The 12,189-nt window shown below is 57.3% G+C and overlaps 2 protein-coding genes across 9 annotated transcripts in view; one reads left to right on the top strand and one right to left on the bottom strand.

The window, feature by feature from the left end:
* Positions 1 to 6: 6 nt before the first annotated feature.
* NTHL1 (nth like DNA glycosylase 1) lies at positions 7 to 6,039 on the bottom strand. 2 transcript variants are annotated; one of them, XM_032607175.1, is made up of 6 exons: positions 5,883 to 6,039; positions 4,395 to 4,633; positions 3,684 to 3,854; positions 2,601 to 2,760; positions 306 to 411; positions 7 to 225 (listed from the first exon to the last, which is right to left on the bottom strand). In XM_032607175.1, the coding sequence occupies exons 1-6, from the start codon at positions 5,995 to 5,997 to the stop codon at positions 102 to 104; spliced, it is 915 nt and encodes a 304-aa protein (XP_032463066.1). In that variant the 5' UTR covers positions 5,998 to 6,039; the 3' UTR covers positions 7 to 101. The 2 variants fall into 2 exon arrangements, with proteins under 2 accessions (XP_032463066.1, XP_032463067.1); XM_032607176.1 differs by having other exon boundaries at positions 9 to 225; positions 4,395 to 4,630; positions 5,883 to 6,024.
* Positions 6,040 to 6,095: 56 nt separating this feature from the next.
* The window catches only part of TSC2 (TSC complex subunit 2), a 37,468-nt gene continuing 31,374 nt past the window's right edge, over positions 6,096 to 12,189 (top strand). For all 7 annotated transcript variants that reach the window (XM_032607027.1, XM_032607029.1, XM_032607028.1 and 4 more), the window contains exons 1-6: positions 6,096 to 6,204; positions 6,723 to 6,889; positions 7,939 to 8,025; positions 9,639 to 9,749; positions 10,570 to 10,714; positions 11,737 to 11,854. In XM_032607027.1, the coding sequence (XP_032462918.1) occupies positions 6,752 to 6,889; positions 7,939 to 8,025; positions 9,639 to 9,749; positions 10,570 to 10,714; positions 11,737 to 11,854 (599 nt within the window). In that variant the 5' untranslated portion in view covers positions 6,096 to 6,204; positions 6,723 to 6,751. The remainder of the gene's footprint in view (positions 6,205 to 6,722; positions 6,890 to 7,938; positions 8,026 to 9,638; positions 9,750 to 10,569; positions 10,715 to 11,736; positions 11,855 to 12,189) is intronic.

Here is a 12,189-nt window from a genome sequence, read left to right on the forward strand (position 1 = left end):
CCTAACTACAAACAGCCCCCAAACTTTATTATAAACAGGCTATGGCTCTCCAGCAAAGGCACAAAGAGGCCAGAGTGGTGCCGGGCAGAGGCCCCAGGCCCTCAGAGTCCGTGTGCAGCTGGGCACAGGGCCCGGTTGAGGCAGGCCTGGCAGCGTGGGTGGAGGGGCAGGCAAGTCTGCTGGCCAAAGCCCACCAGCAGTCCATTGATCTCGCTCCACAGCTCCCTGTGGGGGTGGGAGCCATCAGTGTGGAGGGAGGGTGGGAGGGAGGGGAGCCCACCCTGCCCCACCCCAACCCTGCACACCTGGGCAGCCACTCTTCCAGTGCCCTGCGGGTCTCCTCCGGGGACTTGGTTGCCTTCCTGGTCCACCTGAGTCGGTTTATGATTCTGTGCACGTGTGTGTCCACTGCTGCTTGGAGACGGGGCAGGGTGAACACGGGGTAGGCTCACCGGGCCAGACTGCCCCATCCCTGCCACGGCTCCCAGTGCGGGTTGGTGGGGGGCTGAGTCTGAAGCCTGAATCCCCCTACACACCTCCCCAACCCCCGCCGGCTTCTGAGGAGGACCCAGAACTGTGCAGGCTTGAGAGAGAGTCACATGGGCCATCCCTGCTGCTAGGCAGGGGCTGGAGTCAGATCCAGAGGACTTGGGCCTTTTTCCTGGGGTGCAGGCAGCAGTGCCTCCTGGCCCAGGCACCGGCCATGGGTGCTAGGCTGGGTGGCAGCAGCTTGACCTAGTGGGCTGGCATGAACTCACTGCCTGCAGAGCCAGCACCTGCCACTGCACCATCAGGGATGGAGAGGGGAGTGCGGCCAGGCCAGCTGCAGCTGTTGTGCACCAGACCGCAACCCCGGCTCCCCGTGGCCGGCCACCCTGGGGCTTGGCCTGGGCACCTGCTCACCAAGGCCCCCTCCCCTAGCCAGATGCAGCCCCTGCCTCCTCCTCCTATGTGTCTGCCGAAGAGAAAGCGAGTTCCTGCACTGGCCCACTTCCCCTGCTGCTGGCTGCCTGGAAAAAGGCTCGGGCCTGCCCCAAACAGCGATAACAGGGGCACAGGGAGAGTATGCAGATGGAGAAGCCACACCCCTGGGTCACCACCAAGCCTCAGTTTCTTTCTCTGTAACACGTAGGTGACCATGCCCTTAAGTTACCCAGAAGCCCAGCCCAGGGCCACACCACACTTGTGGGCCTGTCCGGCAGGGCTCTGCACACCTGTGCCTCTAATGGGAGCAACTACTTCCCCTGCTTTGTGGCCCAGCTCAGAGAAGCCAAGTGCATTGCCCAGAGTCACCCAGCTGGGAAGGCAGAGCTGGGATCGGCTGCTGTATCCCATGGCTCTGGCTCTCTACTCGAGGGGGCTTCTTCTCTCAGGAAACCCCCTGGGAAGTGGGGCCCACCCTCACTAGGATCTCCCTGCAGGTGGCCTGGCCCACAGACAACCAGATAGGGCAGCATTCCCACACTCCTGACTGCTGCAACCAGCTGCAGGCGGGGGCCCTTCCCCCACAGACCTGCCAGACCACTCCTAGACACGGGCAGCCGAGGACAGCCGCCCAGATAAGCTCAAGTATCTGCTGAGAGGCCGGCAGCGGCAGAAGCCCAGTGAGGGGGGCTCTGCCCGGGCCCCGCCTGGCCTGGCTCCCGCTTTTCAGGGCTTCTGGACTCCAACCTCATCAGGTAGCCAGAGCCCTCCTCCTCTGGCGGGCACTGCAGGGGAGGGGTCCCTACCCCAGGGGGCAGGCTTCACAAGCCTCGGAAGCCCTGGGGGGATCCCCACCACCTCTCCTGGCTCCTCTGCATGAGTCCCTGAGAAGCACCACGGTGGGAACACACAAGCAGGTCATGGGTCAAGCCCTGGTTTCCGGGCTGGCTGGGCCTGCGCTGTGCAGCCTCAGAAGCCCCCACTCACTGGGCAAAGATCTGAGGAAGCAGTCCCACCCCGACCCAGGGGTCTGTCTCCACTCAGAGCTCCTCCAATGCCAGAATGCAACACAAGGACCCAGGATAGGGATTCCAGGAAGGGCCCCCCCAGCCGCTTCCTCCTCACCCTGGGTCCCCATGTCTGCACTGCACCTGCCCCCTCTGCCCATGCTCATTCCAGAGCCTTGTGCTCTGGCCCTCTTCCCCAGCTCATGGCTTTGCAGATGCTGTTCCTTCTGCCCGAAATGCACTTCCTCCTCTTGGCCTGGCCAGCCCACCTCACCCTTCAGCTCTTGGCTGAATTATCACCTCCTCAGGAAGTCCTCCCAAATGCCCCAGACCAGGCCAACTCCAAAGGTGCCCTGCATGCCCCCATCAGTGTTTCTACCCCAGTGTCTCTCTTCCTCATGCAGCACAGACCCGAGTTCATCTAGGGCCTCTCCCAGAGGCCAGCATGCTATAGGAGCTCCTCAGCAAACAGGAACTCCTCCTGCTAGTACCCATCTCTGGGTGGGGTGGGCCTAGCTCTGGGCTAGGAACACCTTTCTGACCCTTCGGGCTGAGTTGTGAATGAGCAGACCTGAGCTGGGGTCACTGGTCACAAGGATGGGGGAACCTCAATGGCAGCCAGCAAGCCTGGAGCCGGCCACTCCTGCCTTGTGGGCGCATGCCACTCACCAATGCCTGACACAGTGCCCCAGGCCACTGCCATGGCCAAATGCGCCATCTTGGGCCCAACGCCTGGCAGTGCCACCAGCTCTGCCAAGGAGGCTGGGATGTCCCCATCATAGCGCTGCTGCAGGATAGCACTGGTCTGCTTGATGTACTTCACCTTGTTCTGAAAGATTGCGGGGGTCAGCGCTGGAGGTCAGGAGTGTAGCACGACCTGGGAAGACGAGGCCCAGAGGAAACCCACAGGTGCCCAGAGCTACCCGCCAGCTGTCCAGGACACACTCACAGGCACCTGCCTGCCTCTGTCCCCCCAGGAGGTGGGAACAAGCCAAGGGCAGGAGAGCCCAAGGAAGGCCCAATGCAGGCCTAGACCCTGCCTCCCACTTGCCTGGGGCCAATGACAAGTGCGTGGGGTCAGGCTTGAGTCTCCCTGCTCCATCATTCCCTACCAGAGACCAGGCAGGCTAAGCAGGACCAGCTAAGCCAGAAGCTGGGCTCAACAGCACCTGGGCCTTCAGGAAGGAAGGCTGGAGCCTGGAGCTCCCCCACCAGCCGCCAGGCCAGCCGGGCGGTTCCCATCCTGTGCCTGAGTGGACAGGGCTATTTAAAACCCATCTGATGAACTGCAGCCCACGCCAGTGCCAAGGGGAAGTAGCTCCACCCACCCGGCTGCCTTCAACAGACCCGCCCACCCACCACCCTGTACTCTGTGGCCTGTTGGGGCTCTAGAGGGGAGGGGTTGTGCACTCCAGGGAGGCTTGGAGTAAACAAAGGGATAGATGGGTGGGCAGCCTTAGTGAGGAAGAGAAGGGCCAGGCGTCTGGGAAGGGAGGTGGAGGAAGGAAGGGGTGGGCTGCAAACAGGAAAGGCCAAGGAGCTCCAGTGCCTGGACTTGAGGCCCCATGGCCAGGCCCCCTGTGGGCTGGTCAGAGCGGCAGGGGCGGGGCGGTGCTCCAGTGGGAACTCATAGCCAGGCCCCCATGGCCAGGGATGCCCGCCCCGGCCTCCCACACCCCACAGCCCACTCAGTCTGACATCTTTCGCAGGCCAGTGGCACCCGCAGCCCCACTTGCCACGGGCTGGGCTCACCCTCCAGAAGCCCACAGGATAGATGAGCGTGCCCAGTGTGCTGTCATCCATCTGCAGGATGCTGTCCACCGTCAGGCCCCGGGCCCGCAGCCGCTGCATGGCGCCTGCTGTCACCTGGTCCTTGGTCTGGCTGGAGAGCATCAGTGACAGCAACACTTGGTACCTCCGCACCTGCTTGCACAGTGACAGGCACCAGGGTGGGGGTGGGTCCTGGGTGCTCAGCCCAGCCAAGCCCTTTACTCATCTGCACGTGTCACCCCAGACAGTGCATGGGGTATCTGCCTCCTATCCGCCCAGGCCAAGGGTGTGTGTGTGGTGTATTTTCCACTTATGTGGAAAATAGCAGCACCTGCTTTGCAAGATCACTGTGAGGCTTAAAGAATTATTACTGCATTCAGAATTGCACCCGGCATGACGTCAGTGCTCAACAGCCCTTGGTCGCTCTTGTTATCGTTATTGCTTTGCAAAGGATGCTGCTGCCCACTTTACAGACAAGCAAACTGAGGCCCGTCACCGGGTAGCAGAGCTGGGATTGGAATCAGGTTAGTCTTAGGACCAGGCTCTGGGGCAGTGAAGTGTAAGGAACTCCCTCTCTCTCTCAGCAAACGTTACTGAACACCCATGATGTGCCAGCTGTCCCCTGCTAAAGGCCTGAGAGGAAGCAAGTGTCTTGTTCAGAAGGGGGTCACCAGCAGATGGGTGCCCGCCTACCTTCGGGGGTGCGCTGAGGTCATAGCAGTGTTCAACCCCCAGCTGGTCCACAGGCGCGTCCTTTCCACTCCTCATGGTCCGGATGTTCTCCAGCTGCTGCCGCCAGTCCTGAGGCTCCCAGGCTGGTGACTGGAGATGCTCAACCCCCTCTCCTTTCTCACCTTCTGAGGCCTCGTAGGCCACATTCAGTCTTTGAGCCTTCCGCTGACGCTTCACAGGGCTGTAGCTTTTCCTACCTTCTGCAAAAAGTACCACTTGGTCCCTTCAGTGAGGGCTACAGGTAAGGAAAAGGTGTGGGTGCTGCCCTACCTGCTATCTCATCCTACATCATTTATTCAACAACCACCCATCACCTACTACAACTGCGGGTGCTCTGGCCTCTGCAGCATGTGCTCCGGACCAGGTCAGCCTTCCTCATGCCATTGGCCCTCTGACCAAATCCACTTTAGCACATGACGACTCTAACTAACAGCCTCCACCATGGTGCCCCCAATCTAGTCTCGACACTGTCAGAGAGAACTTTCTAAAATCTGAATTGAGGGGCTTCCCTGGTGGCGCAGTGGTTGAGAATCTGCCTGCCGATGCAGGGGACATGGGTTCGAGCCCTGGTCTGGGAAGATCCCACATGCCACGGAACAACTGAGCCCGTGAGCCACAACTACTGAGCCTGCGTGTCTGGAGCCTGTGCTATGCAACAAGAGTGTGCACAATAGTGAGAGGCCCGCGCACCGCGATGAAGAGTGGCCCCCACTTGCCGCAACTGGAGAAAGCCCTCACACAGAAACGAAGACACAACACAGCCAAATATAAATAAATAAATAAAAATTTAAAATTACTATCTGCTAAAAAAAAAAATCTGAATTGAGTTGTGTCACTTTCTGTTTAAAACTCCAAACTCTGTCCTGGCATCAGAGCTCCTGCCTACCTGGCTGGCATTATCGCGTGCCTGTCCCCCCCAGCCGTGCTTCAGCCCAGTGTGTCATTTTGTCTGGACTATCCCTGGGGTCTTTGGGTGTCTGTGGGAATCCTCCTCTAGACAATCCTGCAGACGTCCAGGCAGGACAAGTGGCAGGGGGCCCTGTCGTTCTCGCCCACCGCTGAATCTCAAATTAGGTCCTTAATAACGACGTAAACGTAAGGAAAGCCACGCCGTTTCCAATTTTCTCTCAGAGGCACCCTCTAGCAGGGGGAGAAAACTTCTGGCTGGGACAGTCCTTGGCACCGGGCCTCCGAGCTGGAAGCAACTATGAGGACAGGGCCTGTTTGCCTCGCAATCAGCCTGGCACAAGTGGAGTACCCTAGGGCATGCTAGTGGGACCGGGAGAACTTTCTTCAACAGGACGAAGGTGGGGGAGGTGGGAACGCCTGAACCCAGCCCCTGTCTCCCGGGAAAGAGCTTAGGGCGGGAACTCAGGGCCCCAGCCCCCAGTCTCTTGCAGGCCCCCACCCCGCCTCTCTTCCTGTGACCCCGCGCGGGCGCGGCGCTACCTGCAGCCGCCTCTTCTCTCCGGAGCGGCGCGGGCTTCTCCCTACTTCCTTGCTGACCGGCCCCGGGTCCCCGGCTCCGGCTGCGGGTCACCATCCTCACGCCCACCGCATTCATGCCGGATTCCTGCGGACTACACGTCCCGGCGGCCCCTGGGACCCCGTCACGTGACTAGCACTCGCCCAGCCTTTCCTCCAGGGGGCGGCCCTCGGCGCCCTCCCGCTGCCGGAAGTGCAGGTCGCGCTTCCGGCGGCGGCTTGTGGCCCGGGTTGTGCTCGGTTCTCGGCGCTGGGACTACCCCGCTCGCTGCGGGCGCGGGGAGTGGTGAGTGGCTCGAGGTGTCCTGACCGCCGACTCCGACGGGGCAGCGGAGGAGGCTGCCTCTCCAGGCCTGCTCGGCACTGAGGCCGTGGGGGCGGACCCCGCAGTGTCAGGCCCGGCTCTCGGGCGCGCCCACCGCAGCCTGATTCTGGAGCTCCAAGCATTCCTCGGTTTTAAGTCATGGCGGGTGCGAGGGGGTCCCTGCTCCCTGCGTCCCCCGACAGTCCTTCTCCACACGGGGAGAAGAGAGATGGCAAACGTCAGGGCTCCCTGGACCCCGCGGCGGCCGCCCCCTGGCCCCAGTTCCCCTCCCTCACTCCATGCACTGAGGCGGGCGGACGGCCTGGCGTTTTCCAGGTTTATTTCTGGCCGGGACCGCGCCAGCCTGTGGTGGAGTTTTCTCGGGGGCTGTGGGAGGGAAGAAAGGTCGTGCCCAGCGGAGACCTAGGGTTCGCGGGCGGTCCGCGGCGGGGCAGGTGGGTGGAGCCGTCCCTGAGATCTCTGCCTGATTGTCGGCACAGAGGAGTCCTCTGATGCGTCCCTGCCCAGCATGGCCAAGCCAGCAAGCAAAGATTCAGGCTTGAAGGAGAAGTTCAAGATTCTGTTGGGACTGGGAACTCCAAGGCCAAATCCCAGGTCTGCAGAGGGCAAACAGACGGAGTTTATCATCACGGCAGAAATCCTGAGGGTGAGTGAGCTGCCTGGGTCTTCTCTGCTAGCTTAGTGGGAGGTGCAGGGAAGGCTGAGTTTGGTCTGTCACCAGGTTCTGTGGGAGATGGACTGCTGGTGACCGTCTGTGGGGCTGCTGTCCCCAGTACCATGGTGACATATGTGTCTTTTCTCTGGAAATTCAGGAAGTCAGGATCTTGGCGACTTGGTCCAGCACACTTGAGTTAGTATTCAGATGTTGATGCAAGAAAACTTGTTTTACTAGAAGACCTAAAGGCCATGGTCTCCACAGGTGATTAGGGTTATGGCCAGGGGTAACTGGTAATGTGTGAGTTTCTGGGAGAAGTAGGGCTTCACTTTTTTGTCTGTGTTGGAATCTCACAGACGTGCCTACTCAGTGCTTTACCCATAAATAATGTTGAACGTTTGCACTTGTAAAGTTTCCCGTTCAGAAACAACCAAAATGCTCATCAACTGGTGAAGGTTTAAACAAAATGTGATGCCTTCATACGATGGAGTAGTATTTGCCAAAAAGAGGAGTGAAGCACTGATAACATGCAACAGCATGGATGAACCTTGAAAACATTATACTAAGTGAAAGAAACCAATCGCAAAAGCCCACATAACGTATGATTCCATATATATGAAATGCCCAGAAGAAGCAAATCCATAGAGACAAAGTAGATTAGCCTTTGCCAGGGCTTGGGGGGAGGAGGGAATGGGGAGTGAAGCTTCTTTTTGAGGTGATGAAAATGTTCTGGAATTAGTGGACCTGGTTGCAAGCACTGTGAATATGGTAAAAACTGGATTATACAGTTTAAAGTCGTTACAGTGGTGAATTTTATCATATGTGAATTTTATTTTAATAAAGTGCAGCTATGGAAGAAAAAAAAAATTGTCTGTTCTTACTCCCCTAAGGTGGACTAGTCAGCTCTGGTGATTCTTGGTTTCAGAAGGTTCTGCTGTGGGTCTCTAGCATGGGAAAGGCAGGGCAGTTCCTAGAGTGCTCTGTGATTGGCAGGTAAGGAGACCTGGTGTCTGAGCACTGGCCTTCTTTCATCTCTCCAGGAGCTGAGTGTTGAATGTGGCCTCAACAATCGCATCCGGGTGATAGGGCAGATCTGTGAGGTTGCCAAAACGAAGAAATTTGAAGAGGTAGGTGTGTCTTGGTTGGGTGCCTGGAGAGATTCATGTGAGCTGCATTAAAGCCTGATTTGGCTCTTTTTAGGAGCAGGGTTGACAGCTGACTTCACTAATGAACTGATATGCACCATTTGAGGGAAATTTAGTCTTCATCTTAGCGATGAGGAAGCTTCTGGAAATGTCCTGAGCATAACCTTGAGAGGCCAGTCACGTGTGGAGGTGGGGAGCAAGGGGATTAGGCTCTTTTAGCAGATCCAGAAGCGGTTTTGTGGTGCTTACAGAAACGCATGCTCACTTGTCCTCTCACATTACAGATTCGCAGGAAGGAAAAGTAGGGGAACGTCAGGAGAGCATGTGGTTTCACAGAGAACAAGCCCAGGCACACCAGTCTCTGTCTTTCTGGGAGAGATGTTTGGGTGGTATTAAGCAGCCTCACAGACGTAGGAGTATTTATTTTGAGCAGATACTTCCAGGCTCTCTCCTGATGTCCTGTGGACAGAGTGGGAAGCTTCCTGCCGTTAGAGTTCCTCAAGGGCTCTGCTCTCGCCTCAGCCCACTTTTGTGTGAGTGACACAGGAGGAGACATGGGTCTCATACCTGGCGGGTTCAGATTTGCTCAGTTGGGAGGAATCACTATGTCCTTTGCAGGTCATCTGAAACGTGCAGGCTGCACATGACCAGGGATAAATGTGAGGATAGGCATCTATGTTCTTAAAGTTGTCTGTGTACAATAAGTACGGAAAGGGGAGCCGTGTCAGAGCTGCCGTCAAGTGAATAGACAGATAGGCCTAAGAGGCTGGAGTAGTCCACGGACTCAGTGTCTGTGTGCTCTTGTGGCTTAGGTTGCATCAATAGGAGTATTGTGAATGGGACAAAGGAAGTAAAACTTCCAGTGTATTCCAGTGTATGCTCGAATGATGTTGGTCAGACAACATTGAAAAGACATTTTAGTTCCCCTCTTAAGAGGAGTGAGCCCGGGAAAGGGTAAGTGGTCTGGAAACTCTGGCTGGAGGGAGTCAGGGATGGTTAACGTGGAAAAGGGAAGCTGACACAAGAGAGACTGATTCTGGGAGCTGAGGGGAAAGCACCCAGCAGCTCCCTTGTGGGCTGGGTGGACTTAGGAGGCAGATTCCAGAAGCCTGGACAGAGTTCTTAGCAAGCCAAGCCAGGCAGCACTGAGTGGCCTGAAGCTGGTTTGTTTACACAGGGGAGATCCAGAGCATGGGATTCCTGGGTCAGGCTGCAGGCCCGGGGACCGCTGTGGTACTTCTGGTTCTGAGACTCTTCCAGTGGCTTTTCCCATGGAGCCTGAGCAAGCTCTCAGAGACTCCCTGCTGATCTCTGGGGGCAGCCAGGATGGCCTCCCTGGCCTTCCTGCTTTCCTCCCTCCCCTCAGACTATGGCCTGGTGAGGGTTAAAGGGACCTGTGAGGGTTCGAAGTAGCTTGGAGCTGTTCCCCTTGTCAGGCTCGTGGTCGCTGTGGGCTGTGACAGGTACATGAGGGTTTTAGAAGAGTGAGTTATAGGTTAAAAGACCACGTTGTTCTGCTCTGTCCTTTGCCCATGGAACTGTCCCTCAAGTTGAGGGGCCAGCACACCAATCCCTGTCCTTTCTTTGCCGGGCAGCATGCGGTGGAAGCACTCTGGAAGGCCGTCTCGGACTTGCTGCAGCCAGAGCGGCCGCCAGAGGCCCGGCACGCGGTGCTGGCTCTGCTGAAGGCCATCGTGCAGGGGCAGGTAAGAGGTGGCCGCTCTGTGCCTGGGGGGAGCTGGGGCGGGCCATGTGCTGACTGCTCCTGCGGGCCACACTTGGACCCTCGTCTTTGGCGAGAGCACCAGGCACAGGTTCACTGGTTCCCAGGGACCCTGCAGCCGCACTGCCCGAGTGGGCGTGCTGGTGTCACCTCTAGTATCTGCGTGACCCTGGGCAAGTCACTGGAGCCCCCTGAGCCTCCACTTCCTCTCCTCTAAAGTGGGGATGCTTGTCATTCCCTTTTTTCTGGGACGCTCTGGGGAGTAAATGAGGCAGTTCACCCAAAATGATGAGAATGGCTCCTCACACGAGTGAGCTGTTGTTTTCTTGCTGTCACTGACCTCCTGCCCCTCACCGTGGGCTCCTGCCCCTTGCTCACCGTGCTCCTGCCATGCTGGAACACCCAGGCCACCTCTCACCATTCCTGCTTGGAAGGCTTCCTCTCCTCTTGGCCTATTTCCTCTACGCCTTCACACCCCGCTGCTCAGAGAGGTCCCCACTCTCAGCTTCATTAGATGGCTATCATCATTCCGTGAGCATCCCTCGAGGGTGGGTGCATTGGCTCCTGCTGTGTGCCCAGACCTGGGCGCATAGTAGGTGCTCCACACACACACTGGTCAAACGATGACCAGTGCGCCTGATCCCCTACCCAGTTAGTCCCTCACAGCCACTTCCTTGGGGAGGGAGAAAGGGCCCCAGGGTTGGGAGTCTTGGAGCCCACAGCGCTTCTTGGACTTCTCATAGCTTCTTGGGAAACCCAGGGGGATCTTGGCGGGACTGCTGACCCGATGGTTTTGTCTTCAGGGAGACCGCTTGGGCGTTCTCAGGGCCCTCTTCTTTAAGGTCATCAAGGATTACCCCTCTAACGAAGACCTCCACGAGAGACTGGAAGTTTTCAAGGCCCTCACGGACAATGGGAGACACATCACCTACTTGGAGGAAGAGCTGGGTGGGTGCCACGTTGGGTGTGAGGTTTCTCTGGCCTTGGTGATCAAATTTAATCTGGGATGCAGGAAGGCCTGTTGGGCCCAGAGGGAGTGCTGCAGTTCACAGGCGTGGCCTGCAGAGGGCACTGCAACACACTGGTCTGCTTATCTGTGTGCAACCAGGATCAGCCCCCCGAATCTCCCCAGGAGCTTGTTAAAAATGCAGAGTCTGGGCTTTACTCCAGACAGGCTGGCTCTGAATCCCTGGGGAGTGGGGCCTAGATGTGCCTTTTAGGCAGGCAGGAGGTGGTCTGCGTTTTGCTGTTGGGAGAGCATGCTGCTGACCCAGGCCTCAGGCTGGGTCTTATCCAGAGTGCCCTGAGGTTTTTGGGGGGCTGGGGCCACCTCGCTGCGTCTTTCTCCTTGCCCTTTTCATGCCCGGTCTGGCCTCCTAGCGCTTCCCTTTGGTGGCCATCCTCCCTGTTATCCTTATGGTGTGAGGTTTCCATGAGTCTTGAGGTTTCACGTCACTGCTGTGGGGAGAAGAGGAAGGTAAAGGAAGAAGTAAATCTGACTTGGGCCTTGCTGTTCTGTCAGAAACGGGCCTCAGCTGTTGGTCCACCTGCAGGACAGGTGCTGACAGTGAGGATGTGGTTAGCTTTTCTGTCCAAGTTTATTTGTCTAGCAACCAAGCGTTGCTTGTGTCTCCTTTGAGAGATTCTCTGTGGGGATGGGGGCCTCCTAGACACTCGCCCCGTGTTTGCACCCCCAGCATCGGGGTCAGGGCTCTGAGCATCAAATGCACAAACGCTGCCCCTGCCTCAGCTCAGACCCCTTCATGCCTCCTGGGAGCTGGTGAATTCCAGAGTCCATGACATGCTGACCTGCTTGGGCTTCAGCTGAGCCTCCATCGGTCCTGTGCTGGCCTGCCTTTCATTCCATGGGGACCAGTGATGCTGTTTCCAGCAGTGAATGGGATGGGGACTCATTTTCCTGGGGAGGAGGTGAGTAGGAAGGACATTGCTCTCCTTTTTTTCTCCCCTAGCTGAGTTTGTCCTGCAGTGGATGGACATCGGCCTGTCCTCAGAATTCCTTCTGGTGCTTGTGAATTTGGTCAAATTCAACAGCTGTTACCTCGATGAATACATTGCATCCATGGTCCAGTAAGAAAAACATGTGATCAGTAACATGCACTGATCACAGTGCTGCTGTCTTGTTTCTGCGGTTCAGCTCTGTAGGGTGAATAAAGCTGTTAAAACCATCAAATAAATGGAGATGTTGGAAGTGGCCAAAGCCACCTTCCACATAATGTTTGTAGCAGATGTGTGATATTACCTGATGTTTTGTTTATTGTTACTTGTCATTTGTTCAAAACACTCTGTGAAACCCTGCGGGCAGAGGCTTGGTCTTGGTGCTGTACACTCAGCGCTGAGCAGTGGGTGGGTGAGGGGAGCCCTGAGGGAGGATGAGCCACTTTTTTAACTGACTTGGTAGAGGA

Source organism: Phocoena sinus, chromosome 15, assembly GCF_008692025.1.
Source record: "Phocoena sinus isolate mPhoSin1 chromosome 15, mPhoSin1.pri, whole genome shotgun sequence".
Lineage (NCBI taxonomy): Eukaryota > Metazoa > Chordata > Mammalia > Artiodactyla > Phocoenidae > Phocoena > Phocoena sinus.